Source organism: Perca fluviatilis, chromosome 4, assembly GCF_010015445.1.
Source record: "Perca fluviatilis chromosome 4, GENO_Pfluv_1.0, whole genome shotgun sequence".
Lineage (NCBI taxonomy): Eukaryota > Metazoa > Chordata > Actinopteri > Perciformes > Percidae > Perca > Perca fluviatilis.
This window is the reverse complement of record NC_053115.1, coordinates 8734024-8752715: the sequence shown is the minus strand read 5'-3', so window position 1 is coordinate 8752715 and position 18692 is coordinate 8734024. Positions and strand designations below refer to the sequence as shown.

The window sequence follows — 18692 nt, the reverse complement described above, 5'->3', positions numbered from 1 at the left end:
GTCCTTTGTGTGAGAGTGTTTGTGTTGTTGTAAAGCACTGGTGTCTTGTTTTGCGGGGGCATGTCCATTCCAAATTGTGTGAATCATGTGAAATTAGTTTTATGAAATCTCTTTCCAAAGCACACCAGCTTGGATTTATATTCATGCCATGGCCCCTGTTTCTGTAAAGCATGTGTGTGTGTGTGTGTGTGTGTGTGTGTGTGTGTGTGTGTGTGTGTGTGTGTGTGTGTGTGTGTGTGTGTGTGTCTGTGTGTGTTTTCTCTTGTGTGCAAAGAAGCCCGGGAGGAGAGGAGGAGGCTGTGCAGCAGGTGGACGGAGAGCGATAGAGGCAGAGAGCGATGGAGTGAATTCCTTGTAAAGGCAGCTGGGCAATGAGGCAGACAGAAGCTAATTAGAGAAGCGGCCTCCTTTACAACTCCCCAATTAGATCAGTTGTGTGTGTGCAGGCAGCAAATCAGCTGTGCCATGACAGAGTCTGAAAAGTGTGTTTGTTTGTCCGTTCGTGCACGTGTGTGTGTGTGCCTATGTGGTTATCTCCCAGCACGGGGCATCACACACTCCCTCTTCTTTCCTCTTCCATTTGGCTCGCTCACCCAAACAAACCACACGCTAATTACCATCCCTGGAAAGCCACTTCCTCTGAACAAGTGTCAATTGGATGACAATTTACAAGCGGCACTTGAGGAGAGCGGATGTTCTGAAGCCAAGCAGGTTTATAATAATGAAGAGCTGTTCATTATTGTACTTGATGCATCATGCAGTGATCAGGAGAGAGGAGAAAAGGGAGGAGAGGGAGACAGAAATATGAGAGAAACTCAAACAGAGGTTGTTGCTGAGGACCTAAGTTAGGGAGAAAAGGATGAGACAGAAAATGTAAGGGAAACTAAAAAAGAGAAAAGAGTATTTGTGAAGGCCTCCTCATTAAAAGAGGCATCAGCTCTCTGTTATACTTTTTACTCCTGCATTCCACATTGTGATAATGAAGACAAAGAGTGGTGTGTTTAACTCCCATCCCAGCCCTTCCCCTTTACAGGCCAAATTAGTGTTATCTCATCACCAGCCCAAGGTCTGTGTGTGTGTGTATCTGCTCGTGTGTGGAGGGTTGCATCAATAATATATTGTATGTGTTTGTGAATGGTGTCTGAGATGAGCTCAGTGTGTGTCTGTGTGGGTTGTTGTGTGGGTTGTTGTGTGTGTTCATTGTGTGTGTGTGTGTGTGTGTGTGTGTGTGTGTGTGTGTGTGTGTGTGTGTGTGTGTGTGTGTGTGTGTGGGGGGGGGGGGGTATGTTGGCGCGTGCGTGCGTGCGTGCGTGTGCGTGCGTGCGTGTAAATAAAATGAAGATGCTGTTTCCTGCAGGGTGCTATCTGTGCCTCTCTAATGAAAGATAGGACTTCATTGGATTATAAAAGACTGTCTGCCTGTGTGTGTGTGTGTGTGTGTGTGTGTATGTGTGTATGTGTGTGTGTGTGTGTGTGTGTGTGCGCCCAGTCCCTCGTTGCTCCTCTACCGCTCAGGGCATAAATACCTGTCAGAGACAATTAGATCCTGATTGATTTTCTAAAGCTCTCTTTGATTGTGCCAATTTCTGTCCCCTTTCACCTGCAAATGACTACTCTGAGAAAAAGAATGGGAGTTGTTCAGGTTTTTTGTGTGCTCGAAAGATGCGTGAAGGTCAGCCAGTCCGATAGTGTCCCCACGGTCACTTATGAGCAGCATCACAGAGGTTACCTTCATATAACTGTGTTTTTTCTGGGTGCATTTCAGGGATGCCCTTTGATGGGACATTGCATTGAGCCAGATTTTAATTCCACTATAATATTATTTAAGACAAATGATCAGATATCAGTGGTCAGTTAACAATTCAATAACTGAACACTAAAAATAACCTTTTTTATATACAGTACAGGCCAAAAGTTTGGACACACCTTCTCATTCAATGTGTTTCTTTATTTTCATGACTATTTACATTGTAGATTCTCACTGAAGGCATCAAAACTATTAATGAACACATATGGAATTATGTACTTAACAAAAAAGTGTGAAATAACTGAAAACATGTCTTATATTTTAGATTCTTTCTCGCAAAGTACCCACGGCCCCCTTCGCTTTTTGATAACTCTACAAACCCTTGGTGTTCTCTCAATGAGCTTCATGAGGTAGTCACCTGAAATGGTTTTCACTTCACAGGTGTGCTTTGTCAGGGTTAATTAGTGGAATTTTTCCCTTATTAATAAAAAAGCAAAGGGTGGCTACTTTGAAGAATCTAAAATATAAGACATGTTTTCAGTTATTTCACACTTTTTTGTTAAGTACATAATTCCATATGTGTTCATTCATAGTTTTGATGCCTTCAGTGAGAATCTACAATGTAAATAGTCATGAAAATAAAAAGGAAACGCATTGAATGAGAAGGTGTGTCCAAACTTTTGGCCTGTACTGTAGGATACAGTGTGTCAAGTTTAAAGCATCTTTTATCCGTCAAACATTTTTGTAACCCATGTAAAATTGTGATATCTATATTTACCTCTTTTAAAAATGTGTGTGTGCAGAGAAGAAGCCCAGAAGAAGCTGAAGTCCCACTGAAACACCAGCTGCTGCAGGTTATAGCGAGAGTCCTTCAATATCGAATGCTACTCACAGGTAACAAAAACACACGCACATACTATAGTAATCTTTAAAGCAAGCCCATGTAATTGCTCAATAGTGGCCATTGAGGCCAGTAGTAGCAACTATAGGACAACAACTGCTATAACTTAGGGTAACGGTGGCACATGTAGAGAAGAGATCGGATATATCGATCTAATTTCTGCTAACTGCCACCGCGATAGCTACTGTTCATCATACTAAACTAGGATGACCAAATGTCCCTGGGTTTCGGCGACCTGTCCCCGGCAGGAGCTGTCCCCGGAAATGTCCCCGGTTTTCACTGTGACTGACAGACCAAAAATTGGAATGAAAGAAAGAAAACATTGACCAAACGTATAGTCTCGCACGCGCAGGCTCAAGACAGCCAGAGCAAGCGCTGCTCAGAGCTCAGAGATGTTCTAGAATGCCCATTTTACGATGCTAAAATTACTGTTTATTTACACGGAGTCTGGTGGGTTTAGCGAACGCAATTTCACGGACTTTTTATGTTTAAAAAAAGGATCTTACTCTTTAACAGAAAGGTCGACCTCCTTAGAAATCCTTTCCACAATGTTCTCAGACACTTAGAATAGGAATCTGACAAAAGTGGCAAAATCGGCATAAGCACTGAGACTGATGACATGATCATTGAAATATTTTCAATATTATCCGAGAGCTGTTGCAGAAACAAGCCCAGCTTTGAAGCAATAAAGCAAAAGCTGTCAGATAAATGTAGTGCAGTAAACATTACAACATTTCCCTCTGAGGTGTAGTGGCATACAAGTATGAAGTAGCAGCAGGGGCGATTCTAGGATCAGACCTTTAGGGGGGCTGTTGTATTGTCCATCCATCCATCCATCCATCCATCCATCCATCTATCTTCATCCGCTTATCCGGGGTTGGGTCGCGGGGGGATCAGCTCCAGCAGGTGACCCCAAACTTCCAATTCCCGAGCCACATTAACCAGCTCCGACTGGGGGATCCCGAGGCGTTCCCAGGCCAGGTTGGAGATATAATCCCTCCACCTAGTCCTGGGTCTTCCCCGAGGCCTCCTCCCAGCTGGACGTGCCGGGTTCACCTCCCTAGGGAGGCGCCCAGGGGGCATCCTTACCAGATGCCCAAACCACCTCAACTGGCTGTTGTATTGTATTACATTTTATTGTGAAGCACTTTGCGATTTTTATCTGTGAAAGGTGCTATACAAATAAACTTTACTTACTTACTTACTCAGCCCCTAATGAGAATGTGACACGGATATAGTGCATGCAAAAGTGTTAATCTGCACCATGAAATTACTATCTTCTTCACAACCGCACTCCTGCTCTCCCTCTGACAGATAGAGACTCATCCAAAGGCGTGAGTCTGGTACAACCAACTCAACCAGAGTCTAAGCTTTCCAATGATATTAGCGGCAGTTGCTGTGACAAATGGTTTGCGAGAAAATTAACATTGAACTTACATGAAATGTTATCATATTTGCATTCTGCATAAATCCCTCCACACCCATTACTCTCTGTGAAATATCTCACAAACTCTTCACTCAACACAAAATCCAGTTTTGAAATTGCAACAAAATTTCTACATGGTCTCCAACTTTGGGCCAAAATGATTATGTATTCTCATGTAAACTATTTATGTCAGCACAGACATATTAGCCAGTGTATCCCACCAAAATGGTTATTATATTGCCAGATTCCAGACAATCCCACTTACTTATATAAATCCCACTACTGGTATGCTTCCTAGTGACATTAATGCAAAAATATAAAGAAAAAACTATTCCACCTGCGTGTGCATGGTTAAAATTCTGAAGTGCAAAATAGTTCAGCCTACAGCACAAATATTTCCATCCATAGATAAGAATAATCAAGTCTAACCTCTGAATTTATTTTCAAAGTGCACCAGGTTCATGCATTTAAACGTTAAAATACAATTTTCAATTTTCTTTCAGGGGAGCATGCCCATGGACCCCCCTAGGGGGGCTTTTGCCCCAGTGCAGCTCTAGGTCTAGTGACGCCCCTGGGCCAGTGTCCCTGTTTTAAGTTTTACAAAGATAAAAACATTACCTGTTTTGGAGGTATTTACGCTTCTTAGCTGAAAATGTCCCCGGATTTTGTCTCAGAAATCTGGTCACCTTATACTAAACCCTTAACCAAGCCACAAACCGCTGAGTATATTGAAGTGAGCAAGTGTGTGTTTTATTGCTCATGAATTTATGTGTAATGTATGTAGAAGAATGTGTTATTTCTGTCTTATAAAAACTGTGTGTAGAGAAGACAGGAGTATTAGCATAATGTTGTGGATTAGCCTTGTGCACTGAACAAGCTGTACTTTACAGACAGTTAAAAATGGTCACACTTTTTCTTAGTAAGCTTTGTATTGTATTTAAATGATATTTTCATATCTTGACTATTTTCTGTCTTTTCCAGATTACCTGAACAACCTCTCTCCTGATTCTAAAGAATATGAAGACACACAAGGTAAACCTACTGAATGGAGCTCCATAAAAAACCAGCGCCATAATCATGACTTTTTTTGTCAAAGACATACTGACGCTGCAGCTGCTCTACATGTATCAGGCCCTAGTTGTTGAGTCACAGTCACTGAGTGTTTCTTAACAGAATTTGGGTTGCAAATCTCCCTCTTTCTTTCTCTGTTTGTGTTGCAGCTGCCTTGGTGATTGTGTCCGAGGTGGCAGACCAGGCCAATGACAATCTAAAACAGGGGGTGAGTTTACTCTGGAAACACTCCATGTGTTTATAACATTCAGACTGTTTAGCTCCTTTTGAGTTTGACATATTCACAGCCCAGCGTGCTGTTATTGAGGCTCTTTATATTCTGCTTGGCAATGAAAGAGCAATTTCGGATGGAGATCAAGCGTGAAGAAGTTAGACAGTGGAGGTTGTCCTGTGTATTAATCCCTCTTCTAAATGGCATGCTGGAGTGAAGGAGTCTATCCCTCTTTGGTGCCGGCCTCCACAGCTTGTTGAATAACGCAAGGGGCGAGGAAAGACGATGTCATCATAAAGTCCCAGGTGTATCATTACAAAGGAAGCAGTGTAAGGGTGGACATGACTTACGCTCCCCCCTCAAACATGAGCAATTAATGAAGATAATTTACAAACCCTCCCCACCACTGTGTTTCTCTCCTCACACTGTCAAGATCCCTTGTGCCTCCCTTTGGCTCGCCTCCTCTGTTTATCACACTCGCTTTTTTTTTTCTCCTCTATGCACATGCACCGACACACACGCACAGGCTGACTGACAGCTGAAACACAGGCTCTTCTATCTCTGTCCCCCCTCCCCTCTATTCAGTTTTCAGTATCACATCTCCTTCCGCCTCCCTCCCTTTCATTCACGAACAAACAGGGACAGTTTCATTCTTTGTCTCCTCTTCCATCTATCACTGGATAATCTCCCTTCATCTCTTCGCTCTCTCTCTCTCTCTGCTCCCTCAGGAGAACTTGCTGCGTCTGGTCCACATAGAGTACAGCGTGAAGGGCAAGAGGGACCTCCTGAAGCCCGGAAGGGTGAGCATTATGTGGCCAGTGTAACCATCTCACAGCAACACATTGTTCTGTTATGACATCAGAAGAACAGTAACTGAAGGCTTTCATAGGGTCTAAAACATAGATAACGTAAGCAGCAATTTGACGGCCGAACATGCCTTTCTTATGCTTTTTCTCTGTGTGTTGTTTCCTTTGGCAGATGTTTGTCAAAGAGGGCACACTCATGAAGGTCTCGAGGAAAAGCAGGCAGCCCCGACACCTGTTTCTGGTAAAAGACACATTATTAGAATGTATTAGCTAGATTTCAAGCCTTTAAAATACAGTTTTTCCCTTTTGTTTCCTCCCGCAGTTTCAAAGTAATAGTTCCACAAATATGCTTTTTAGCTCTCTTTCCACAACATGATATCATGACTTTGCGTAAACATACACGCCCACTTTCTTAAGCCAAGTGGCGTGTTATCTGTACGCATTTTGAGCTATCTGCGTGTATTACACTGTATACAGCGGACGTAAACATACCACTGTTATCTGCACGCATTTTGAGCGCCGTATACTGCGGACGGGTTGGATTTAGTAAAAGAAGAACGTGACGGTTGAGTTTAGGAAAAGTGACACGTGGGACACGAAGGAAACGTGACACGCGGGACACGATCCCCAGTCTCCTGAGTGAAAGTCCTGTGTTAGACCCATCCACCACCCCAAACAACCTCCCTACGCCGATTTTCACCCTTTCATACTACTCGCTACGGCGTAAATTCACACGCAATCGCAGGGTAATGTAAGTCAATGGAGGCCAAACGGCGTTGATAAACACGCTTAGAAGCGAGTACGCGTCTTGATAACACGCCAATAATGGCATACGAATTGGCGTGTCATACATACGCCACTTCATGAGATCAGTCTGCTTTCGAAGAGTTAGATGAGAAGACCCTTACCACGCTCAGATATGAGTAATCACGTCATATAACTCTCTGCAGGAAAGCGAATAAGCATTTGTCGCAAAATGTCAAACTATTTCTTATAGGCTGTTAAACTCTGAGTTGAGAACTTCAAGTCTCCATGTCTGCATCATTTTGTACCCATTTCCCCAAGATCCAGCCTCACATATTTGATATCTTTGGCAACCATGGCATCTCCACTAGAGTTTAAAATAAAGTTATGAGAGTTTGAACACAGTTTGGATGCACACCATGAGTTTGTAATGACAAAGGAGTTGTTACATCATTGATTTGCACTACTACAGAAAACACCTGCCGTGTTGTTGAAGCAATGGCAAAAAATAAAGCCAGTGTGGTTTGTGAAAATGTTGGAGAATGTTGGGTGGAGATTGGTCTGCGAGGTAGGTGAGGTTGGGAGGGGGGCACGAGGCCAAGGCTGTAAGACCTCCACTTGGCACCACACCCATCTAGAAAGGGCCTCCCTCTCCGCCTTTCTCCTCTCCTCCCCTCTCAGGACTTGTTTTCCAGGGCCCCACTTCCTTACAGGATGTTTGGTGTGGGTCACTGGATGCTGGCTTCCTGTGTATTGGGAGGGGACTGACAGCAAAGTGAAGGCCAGACACCCTGTAGAATGCAGGGAGGAGGAGGTGGCGGAGGAGGCGTGGTGGTGCTACACAAACACATAACGTGAAATAGAGAAGCCCACTCTATTGTTCCATGTGCAATCAGTGCTGTCTCGTGTTATGAATTATGCTTGAGCTACATATCCGCAGGAGAAGCATTTATGATTTTGGCTTAGTTGATCGGATCAGAATGTAACGTGAAGATATGGATTGATGTTTGTTCTATCTTTAATCTTCATTTTGCTCTATTCCATCATTCTCCCAATCCCTCTAAAGAGAATGCAGTTGAGCGATGGCTGAAAAGGGTTGGTGGTTGATACTTGTGGGCTATTAGGGTTATATAGCCATTCGCTCTCTTGAAGTTGATGGCTTCAGTGGGTCAGGTGTTATTTATGGGCTTTTAAGAAAAGAGAATCCAAACAACGGTGAAGATGAAAGCCATCAGTCACCTCAGAGACAGAGAGAAGCTGCAACCATGTCACAAGCCTGGGCTCAAAGAAGAAAGAGAAACGGGGTGAAAGAGTGAGGGAAGGGATTAGGAGGAGGATGGAGCTGGAGAAAACTGGAAGAGGGAAGAGAGTATGAGTGAAAGAGGCAGGTGAATGAAGTGAAGGGTTACTGGATGAGATGAAATGCCACTGTTGAAAAACTAAATGCCCTTAGGTGCCAAGGGGTCAAGTAGGAACATATTGCGTCTCATCTGGGAAAGTCGTCTGTGAAGTCTGTTAACATGGCACTTGGTTGGGTTTCTGTGGAAGGAATCTTCGAGTAAATGAGCAGTACAGGGTGGAGCAGACAAACTGTGGTGGCTGCAGCCCAGAGGTCGGAGGCAGGGCTCGGGGCTTGGCTATCGTGCACTGTTTTGTCTCCAGCCTGTCAGGCCAGTGAACCCGTAACTTCTGCTGTTTGTGTTGTTGTTGTTGTGGTGAAGGTGGCCGGTTCCACCCAGTTCTGGTTCTCAGTGTAGCATGAGAAGGCTGGAAGGGCGAGGGGAGGCCTGGAGCCCGGAGCAGGGTGGAGAATTCCTGGATGCTGCCTTTACGGCCCCAGCGGATGTTTAGAGCACACATTAGGTGTGACCAGTGATGTCATCTCTTTTGTCTGGGAAGAAATTAAATACCTCTCGTAACACAATGGACTTCTCAGTGTGTTCAGGGGATCACAATACTTTGGGTCTGACAAGCAAATAAACACTTTTAATGCCTTATTTTCTTGTGTGAATACATGGGAATTTTGTGCTGAGGGGTTGCACAGATGTGTGAACACTGTGAAAGGAAACATGATTTAAGCAGTTGAGCCCAGGAAGTTGCTTTCAAGAAAGAAAGAATAAACAAAGAGGTGCGCGCTGCAATTTTTGCTATTTCTCTCAAGGTAACACCACCACCTTTTGGTAATTAGTGGGTATTACATCCTGAATAGGTTTTACATTGAAATCTAACATAATATACCTCTTCTTTCCTCTTTCTGTGTTTTTTTATCAGATGAACGATATAATGCTGTACACCTACCCTCAGCAGGATGGAAAATACAGGCTTAAGAACACACTTTCTCTCTCTGGGATGAAGGTACATTAACATTTTTCTTCTCTGACAATCTCGGCTGAGCTCCCAACTTTATCACTGTACACAATGGCTGAACTGTGATGTGTTTTGCCCCTCATACACACACACAGGTGAGCAAACCTGTCCTAGACAACGTGCTGAACTGTCTTAGGATTGAGGTGTCTGACATCACTATTACACTCTCAGCCAGGTGAGCATCTGACTGCCAAAAGCTTGAAATGAATGTGTGTGAATTTGAAAACTTGCCCAAGACTCCTTTTCTCCTGTAATTAAAAACAACTCTATACGTCAAGTCTAAAGCCTTTCAGCAGTATCAGCTGTAATTGTTTGTCTGCTTCTGTCTACAGTTCAGTTGGAGAGAGGGAGGACTGGTTCCACACATTGAGTCGAGCCATAGCAGACCATGCTGCAGGGCTCTGTACGTTTGGTGGTCCATGCAGTGAGGTAAGAAAACTTAAGGCTCTTAGATGAAGTTAGAGCTATTTTTCATCTGTTATATTCCTTTAACTAAGACTTATAATTAGGTGTGTTTTACAGACAGTAACATCTGTTTATTAAATTTCGACATCATTCTCACCTCGTCTAATATCAACTCGTATGCGTCCACAGGCACGTGAGAAGCTGTGGATGGCCCTGGGTGAGGCTGCTCCTGTACTGGTGCCAGTTTCTCATGTGATGATGTGCATGAACTGTACCTCTGACTTTAGCCTCACGCTGAGACGACACCACTGCAACGCCTGTGGCAAGGTCAGACACACAGAATTGCAAAAGCTACTGTGACTCGTTGATGTTGACTTATCCTAGGTTCATCATTTAATCTCCATAAAGTATCGAATGAAAGAGTAATAATGTCACCAAACAAGTGACATGCTTTAAATAGACATTTTTATTAATGTATCATTTTTGAGTAGTCCATGAGAGTATTTATTAATGTTGCAAATGGTCATTTCAACTTTTGGTTCAAATATCGAGTATCCGAAGGTCAAAGATAGCCCTTCTATGTGATATGTAAATCTATGTCTATCTTTGTATTCTGTCTCTCTGAGCAGGTGGTGTGTCGTGCTTGTTCCAGGAACAGATACCCACTGAAGTACCTCAAAGACAGGGTTGCCAAAGTGTGTGACCACTGCTATGCCGAGCTCAGGAAAAAAGGTGAATCTCTGCTTTCTGTATGTAGTGTCTCACTGCTGGGGGAGTACAAGGGAAAGAAAAATATCTTGGTGTGATGCTTCCTCTCTGATACGGTGTTAACTGCGTTTGTGTCTGTAGGTGGCAGCGTGTCGGGGGCGTGCGGTAACTCCAGCCCTCGGACTCACCGGGCCAGCCGTCCCCTCTCTGCTGTCTTCCAGAGCCTGCAGCCCCCAAGTTTGTGGAAGAGCAGGAAGAGCACCTCCCCTCTCAACCAGGTGGACTACAGTTGCCATCTGTACCTCTTTTCATTTCATGCATTTGCATTTGACGAGACTGAAAATATGTCATCTTTTAATCACAATGTATCCTAGACTAATTTTACTAACTCCAAATCTCAGTGTAAATATGATCACGATGGACGTTTAGGTGAGGTTAGAGACGCTTCATTTGACTGACTTGTTTGAATGAAAACATGCTCACTTTCAACACATAATACCTACTTTAGTGTTACAGTAGGTATTTTACTTATTATTCAATGAGTAAAGAATGTTCCCTGACCGGGAATCGAACCCGGGCCGCGGCGGTGAGAGCGCCGAATCCTAACCACTAGACCACCAGGGAGCTGTAATGTTGCTCTATGTGTCAAGCGTGTGTACACAAATGTCTGGCATGTATGAAAACTGATACACTGCAGAAGCTAGTGTATATTGCAAAACAGCTGCGAGTAGGGTTCACTATCTACCTCTCTACCCTTAATTCCTATCTTCAGGGGTTGGACAAAATAACAGGAATCTAATGCAATCCTAAAACTACATTTGGTATCCTTTTTGTCAATTCTTGTTGAAACAGTTTGTGGCCTTGTTGTACTGTAACATCGTGCACAGCTGTAAGTTTTCAGAAAAGTGTTCGTTTACATGTATCAGTGTATATATATATATGCCGTCAATGCAGTCAAGAGCATGCCAAACCTGTAGGTGGCGGTGTAAACGAGAAGCTCAAGCCCACATTAGCCAATCAGAATCAAGAAAATAGCAACAACAGCAACGAATCACTTCCTCTTTCTCTCTCTCGGCTGCCTAAACCTCCGTTTGTCTCAGTTTACGTGCAAACGTGCAAACGAAGATTTCAATAATCTCCACTCTGGCCGGAGTTTTTAGAAAGACTCGGTTTCAGAGGCGAATTCTCTGTTTGCGTGTCAACGAAGGGTACAAACGAAGGGAAATGTCTCCGTTTGTAAAAATAACCATGTACGTGTAAACAGGGTCTGTGTTACCTTATATTCCCAAAGGTTCAGGTCAGGGATGTCGTTAGGCCTATTTTAGGGGTGCTGAAGCTACCCCAAAATGTTACTAAGCCCCCTCAAATAATAATAAGAAAAATAATATATTTTTTTTACAGTGCACTCACTCACTATTTTGAATCAATCTTCCTTCCCCATTCATCTGTTTGTGTCGTTGTGCACTGCAGGCTGTCTGTTTTATTTATATTTCACAAACTGTCAGCTTGTGGAAAAGGTAGAGACCATAGACTGTATATTATTACAGTCTATGGTAGAGACAGAGGCCCAACGAGCCCGCATGCACGTAACGGTATGTGGACGAGCGAGGTAGTCATAGCCTACAGAATAACTCAGCAGGAGCACAGTCTGGCCTAAGTACGTTCCATCCCCATTCAGCTTTGATATATCTAAAAGCTAACATTAGAATAACGTAAGTAAGATTTTGCAATGGAAAGTTTTGCAAAGCCTGGGGGCTAAGCCCCCCCTGTCTTTCAAACCTAGTGACGTCCCTGGTTCAGGTTGTACTATCCCAGGGTGATACAGCCTCCCAGGGGGTGTTCAAAGGATGACAGGGGGCGCTGGAAGCAATATTTTCTTTGTTATTATTATATGTTCTTTGTAATATTGATCCATTTGTTTTAAGGCAAGTTTACACCAAAGATTAACAAGAATACAAGTTTACACTTTAAACTACTTTTGCAATGGTCTGCAACATTAAAACCTGCCAGTTTAGGCCAATGCGACTGAACAGGTGGTGTATCGTCACTCTTCTCCTCTTTAGTGTTTCTGTCAGCTTCGTGTGGCGCAGCTCCGTGCTGCCTTCATGGTAACAGGACGTCAGATTATCATCTTATAGGAACTCTGTACTGCAGCGTTATAAATTGGTCTTGTTGTGAACTTTAAAGTCTTCATTAAACATTAACATAATTAATCTTTGATAAGTCTATGAACATAGCCGTCGAACATTTTTCATTCAGTGATGTGAATTTTTTATGATTTTTGATAACAATAGTGACAACAATAATAGGCCTAATAACAACAGTAATAATCATTGATATGGGGAAATATCTGGAAATGAGATGAAGACTTTAACAAATGCTGAGTACAATGAGTTCAGACTAATGCAGCTTTATTCACACAACAAACAAACGGTAAAGGACCTGGAAAATGGATAGGGGGGAGCTGGCCCGAAAAAGGTTGAGAACCACTGTACTATCCAGTCCCTCTATCTGTGTATCTGCATTAATGTGGGATAATGTCTATCTAATGTGTCATGCTTTTCATCAGGTGTCGCTTACTGTGGAGGGCTCCACCATGAGCGGCAGCCTGCAGCGCCGGAAGAAGAGCAAGAGGAAGTGGAAGCGACTATGGTTCCTCCTCAAAGACAAGGTGCTCTACACCTTCACAGCCCGTGAGGTGAGGGGGCACAGAGTCTCCCACACCAGCCCAAAAACACTTGCACAACTCTCATGATCACTTAATCACAGCAGCATTTCCTTGCAACCTTTATCTATCCTTTTTCTTCTTCACATCTGAAACAATGCAGTACAGAACTATTTAACACTCACATTTCCTCCTGGGCAGAACACTTTATGAGACTAATGAAGGGATTCTCTGTGCTCTCTCTCCCTCTGTTTCTTTTGACAAGTGTGCATCTGAGTGTTGCACTGCTCTGTTCTTCTTGAAGCATGAAATTATTGTTATTTGCATTTTGCTGCTGACAGCAAGATTGGTGTTTTTAACTCATATGCCTTTGTTTAATGTCTTCACTCTGGTTCCTTCTTCAGGATAAAGTTGCATCAGAGAGTCTACCTCTGCAGGGCTTCACCGTCAAGCTGACAGAGAGGCCGGAGGGAGGAGAAAGCAGCGATGTGTTCCATCTATACCACAAGAAAACCCTTTACTATACATTTAGGGCTGATGATCCAAACACTGCTCGCAGGTCAGCACTGGTGCTTTGTTAAGGTAGAAATTGCCGTATCGGAGCTGAAGTGTTCATTAAAAGCATGTTCCCTGACCGGGAATCGAACCCCGGCCACAGCAGTGAGAGCGCCGAATCCTAACCACTAGACCACCAGGGAGCTGTGAGCACAAGGTTTCCTCATACTCCCAAATGACCTGTATACCTCATGGAAGCCTGTTGTCCTAAGTCACGTGTCAAACTCAAGGCCCACGGGCCAAATCCGGCCCATTGCATATTTAGATCCGGCCCATATATCAATTTGGGTTCACAATAAATTTTGAAAAAAAGGTGTTTTTTAAACTGCAATTACCTGACATTCAAAGCAGAATATGGCAGATTTGCAGACTCTGAGACTCAGAAATTCCCCCAGAAGCAGAGAGTTTTCATATTCAGGCTGTGAAACAGGTTGTTGTTGTTTTGTAGGGCTTCAGGTCAACACAAATGCGACAAAAAGCGTACAAAAATGTCGGAAAAAGCAACAAATTTACAGAAAAGTGACAGATGTTTGAGAAAGCCACAAAAAAGTTGGAACAAAAATGAAAAAAAAAAGCTACCAAAATGTAAAAAAAGTGACATGCAGTAACAAAAGCATGTCAATAAACTGCACATGTCTGGCCCTTGGTGTGATTCTCTTTTTCCAGTGTGGCCCTTAGTGAATTATCATAATGACTGTTGACAATGTATCTGGATCAGCTTGTTACTTGCTGTCAGTTTAAAGGTGCAGTAAGCGATGCTGCGCCAAGATTGTTGATATTTGAACTCAACTGCCAAACAAATACACCCCTCCTTCAGAATCTCCGCCCCCCAGATTCATGGCCTTGCCATAGCGACAACTTCTGTTAGTGTCTACTGACTAAACGAAATATGGCAGAGTTGATATTAGCTCACGTTAAGTTGTGAGTAAGAAAACTATCGCTACTGCTGTAAAGCCAACCAGTTGAAAGTAGCCATTAGAAACAATAGCAAACGGACAAGGTTAAACTGACCTGTTGAAAACAGCAAACAGTGAAAAAGCGAAAACCCTCATCAGTTTTCATTCCTTTGAAATCACAGAGGTTTCTGTTCTGTTTGTTTTGCATGTACACAGTCTGGGCTGTGTAGGAACACCCTTTTCTTTTCAGCGCACACAGAAAAATAGAGAGCTAGGTGACCATGAGGACATATTTGCTGAATTTCACAAAAAGTATACTGAATTAACATCACTTACTATACCTTTAATTATCTCAGGGTTTTTCTTTGTAAAAAGTGTTAAGTGCATTTCTTTTTTTACATATGTGCAGCAGCAAACAAGCAAATGTAATAAAAAAGTACTAGCCAATCAGAGTTTTTGTGGAATGTGGATGGGGAAAAAAATTCAATCAAACCACTTTAAATAACAGGCTGTGCTCCTGCCAATGACTGTGAAAGAAGTCATTTGGCATGCGGATTGGGAAATTTCCCAAAACTCTCTTGCACACCCAGTGTGCGCCATTGGTTGAGCTACCGCATGCCAATGGTGGCACACGTGCCTAAGGCCGGCTACACACTGGCTGAGTGGCGTGAGCGTGACGTTTCTGTTGCGTGTCAGCTGCGTGGCGGCTGCATGGATTTTTCTGTCTTTACACACCAGAAACGTGTCTGACGCGGCGCTGCTGCTGCTAGCCTTGTCTCTACACATGTGTGTTTCCCATTGATTTACTGCGCTCAAGCAGTAGTATACTTCATGTTAAACATAAATATATACTGATCTGATTACAGCAAAGACAACGTCGGCAGCATTGACAGCGAAATAGGCTACCGAATATTTCGTTCTGTATTGACAGGTGCAATATTTGAAAATCAATTTATTTATTTTTTAATTACATTTATATCTGCATTTATGTCAAAACCTAGAGACTTTCAAACATCAAAATGTAATTTATTAATATGTATTTGTGTCAAAATGACATATAAACATCTTTTCCTATTCTATTTTGCCTGGAAACGCTTCCAACACGCTTGCGTGTCACGTGAAAAATAGGCGTTGTTCTATTTCTAGCATGCACACGTTTTTTCTGGGACATGCGTGTCACGCAGGCAGTGTGCAAGCTCTAATCTGTTAACATGGGAGCCGAAATAAAAACGGACACGCCACGCAGCCGACACGCTCACGCGACGCAGCCAGTGTGTAGCCGGCCTAAGGTTGTCAACCCCTGCTATAATGCAACCAGTAAGTATCTGTTTCTGCATGATAAAAGAAGTAGTCTGGGAGGGGTAAAGTGACTCTGTCATGTAAAATCGGTGGAGTGCCCCTTTAAGTTTTCCATGAACCATTGTGTTCAAAGTTTTTTTTTCTTGTGTTCCAGATGGGTCAATGCCATGGAGGAGGCTACTGTTTTATAGCACCTGCTCAGTTAAATGAACATGCCCTGCTGTCTGTGACTGCTAGAACTCCCCCGTGGAGCACAACAAAGCTACCTGCTGCTTCTGAACTCAGACCATCAGTAAGAATTCATCACATCTGACCTGTTGTTGTGGAATATTACGTGAAAATGTAGTCACCAGAGGGATCTTAGACAAGCCTGCCACCCAATGGCAGGAAGGTAAAAGTGGGGGATGACGCTATGTGGAAGGGAGCAGTGGAAACCTCTTGTTGGAGTATGATCTAACATATGAAGACGCTATGGTTTCCAATGCGCTGATCCAGCCGAGTTCACAGAAGCCTTCACTTTTTAGGTGCAGCTTGGATACATCAAATGCTTCATCCAAAAGAACATTTTATTCCATCTGTTTCACCTTTTTACAAGGACCATCCCACACACAAAACAAGTTCTCCAAGTCAACTCTTTTCTTTTTCTGTCTATTACCTGAGGTTCCACTGGATTCCACTCTTTTTGTTCTGGAGGAGAACGTCACATCCTTCATTTTTCTATGTGAGACAGTTACAGCCTGTGTTGTGTGATGGGTATAACCTCACAAATAAACTTTGCTCCATACTGTGGTAGTATTCGCAGCTAGTAAAAGGGAAATATTGCTCACCGTTTTAGAGAGATATTTGGTATTCTGAATATATATTATGAAATATACACTGCAGATATTGAAGTGAATTATAGGATTTGCTTGTGTAGAAATGTTCTGAGTAACAGGTCTTAATCTTAATCATCCCAGTGTGTGTACATTATATTTCTTGTGGAGTTTTACACAGCATTGCTGTTATGTTGAACCTACACAGCTATGGAATGACCCTCAGCATGACAACCAGTCAACAGTATTTCTAAGGATGAACACTATCAAAGATACTTTGTATTTGAATCTGTAGGCTTTGAAAAAGAAAAATGTCAGTTCTGAAGTGCTAATTAATTTCTTCCAGTTGAATGCAGCGCAATTTGCAATTGATGATGAATGTGCCCTTACATGAAATTGTACTCCTTGTCCGTCTTTATATTATCAAAGTACTGTACTAAGGTCATGTCTCCAGAAGAGACCTTGAGAAACATTCACTTTTCTTTATCTACTCTTATATACGTTAACCTTCTAGTATTTTGAATCCCATTTCAGCCCAGTAACATAAGAATATACTATTGTGCCATTTTAATTAATGCCTTGTTCATGCTGTATATACACTGCTGAATAAAATCACACTTTAAAAACTTGGACTCAATGGAAACGGCTGGGGGAAAAGGCCATTGTCATACTACCTATAAACTGCCAGTGTTAAGAGTCATCTGAGCCGCTCATGTCTACAGCAGTAGGATGGATACTGAAGTTTCACTCTTCTCTACTGTTTTTACATAATCTGGCATCCATAGTTTCTCTTAACCCAGCTCCATTCGGAATACAGCTGTACTACATTATTTCTAAAGCACACATTTGTTCATCACGTACTGTTCAGCTTTTCTACCTGTTTCTTATGTGCCATACTTATAGTGTTATTATGGATTGTACCTCTTGCATATAGTGCATTGTAAATGTTCATGTATATAGATACAATATACAAAAATAAACTCCTTCAAAACGTTTACTGCATGTGCTTTCACAGTGCTGTGCTGCCAGATCTTACATATGAATCTCTGTATGATGAGTCTTTATTATAAGTTACAAAACATAAACTGAGTGGAACATGAACACCTGTACAATGATACCCATTCCAATACAGTACCCCCTGTATAATTATACTACCATCGTGAAGCGCAATGTTACTTTTTTGTTGAGAATACGTCAGAAAGGTTCGCTTGTACGGTTATTTTTTACCAATTTATTTATTTGGTTTTAAGTACACAGTATTATTAATATGAAAATCAACATATTCCTGTTTGCAAAAAGAAAAACACAAATTAAGGGACCTAAGACTATCCCTGATCCAAATTTTGGGAGGAGGCTTCCTTCCAATTTAACAGGATTAATCTTCTTGCTAGGAGGGAAGTACATTACACATACATCAAAATACATTTTGATTAGCTGTTTGGTTAAATACCAAAAAGAGCTGTGAGGGGGTTTGGATTTAAAAAGTTTTCCAAATATTTTAGTAAAAAGACTGAATATGGAACTCAAGAAACTCATAGAGCTTTGGTCAAAAGCAAAATGTGTAAGCTAAAGTAGCTGGTGAGTGTCTGACATCTTGTACAGTAAACTTAAAGGAGAAATCCGGCGCAAAATGAACCTAGGGATTAATAACACGTGTGTACCGAGTCAACCGTTCTCTGGGATATGTTTTCATGCTAATCGAATGTGACCAGTTTTAGCACAAAGGGCTAATTAGCTTATAAAGCTAGTCGTCAGAGCACGGATAAGGTAAAAAGAAAACGCTATTTCTATACCACTAACAAGGCTCAAAATAGCACCACACTTCTGTAGCATAATGATGCTACACCGAAGCACTGAGAACTTTGTAAGTGTACAGTTTATTAAAAAGATAGTTTATAAAGACAGTACCGTTTGCGTATACAGGCAGGCGCCATCTTGGGAAAACAGTCATGATCAGTCGAACGACGAACGCTGTGTAACCAGTAACCAATAACATAGCTCAAACACGGCGTTCGTCGGTTTACATGTAGAGACCCTTATTATGCTACCGTGGAAGTGTGGTGCTATTTTGAGCCTTGC

At 42.4% G+C, this 18692-nt stretch overlaps 1 protein-coding gene and 2 non-coding genes across 4 annotated transcripts in view; 1 reads left to right on the top strand and 2 right to left on the bottom strand.

Annotated features, from left to right (window-relative positions):
- fgd5a (FYVE, RhoGEF and PH domain containing 5a) overlaps positions 1-17608 on the top strand; it is a 37099-nt gene extending 19491 nt beyond the window's left edge. Inside the window, exons 8-21 of one of the 2 annotated variants that reach the window (XM_039798294.1) lie at positions 2551-2641; positions 5056-5106; positions 5295-5353; positions 6085-6156; positions 6335-6403; positions 9178-9261; positions 9369-9448; positions 9606-9702; positions 9868-10005; positions 10308-10410; positions 10528-10664; positions 12956-13057; positions 13456-13610; positions 15956-17608. In XM_039798294.1, the coding sequence (XP_039654228.1) occupies positions 2551-2641; positions 5056-5106; positions 5295-5353; positions 6085-6156; positions 6335-6403; positions 9178-9261; positions 9369-9448; positions 9606-9702; positions 9868-10005; positions 10308-10410; positions 10528-10664; positions 12956-13057; positions 13456-13610; positions 15956-15992 (1275 nt within the window). In that variant the 3' untranslated portion in view covers positions 15993-17608. Of the gene's footprint in view, positions 1-2550; positions 2642-5055; positions 5107-5294; positions 5354-6084; positions 6157-6334; positions 6404-9177; positions 9262-9368; positions 9449-9605; positions 9703-9867; positions 10006-10307; positions 10411-10527; positions 10665-12955; positions 13085-13455; positions 13611-15955 lie in introns of both variants that reach the window. The other variant, XM_039798293.1, reaches the window with a different exon arrangement.
- On the bottom strand, positions 10939-11010 carry trnae-cuc. The gene has a single exon. It is a non-coding gene; the product is annotated as a tRNA-Glu (tRNA).
- Positions 13678-13749, bottom strand: trnae-cuc. The gene has a single exon. It is a non-coding gene; the product is annotated as a tRNA-Glu (tRNA).
- Positions 17609-18692: the final 1084 nt, after the last annotated feature.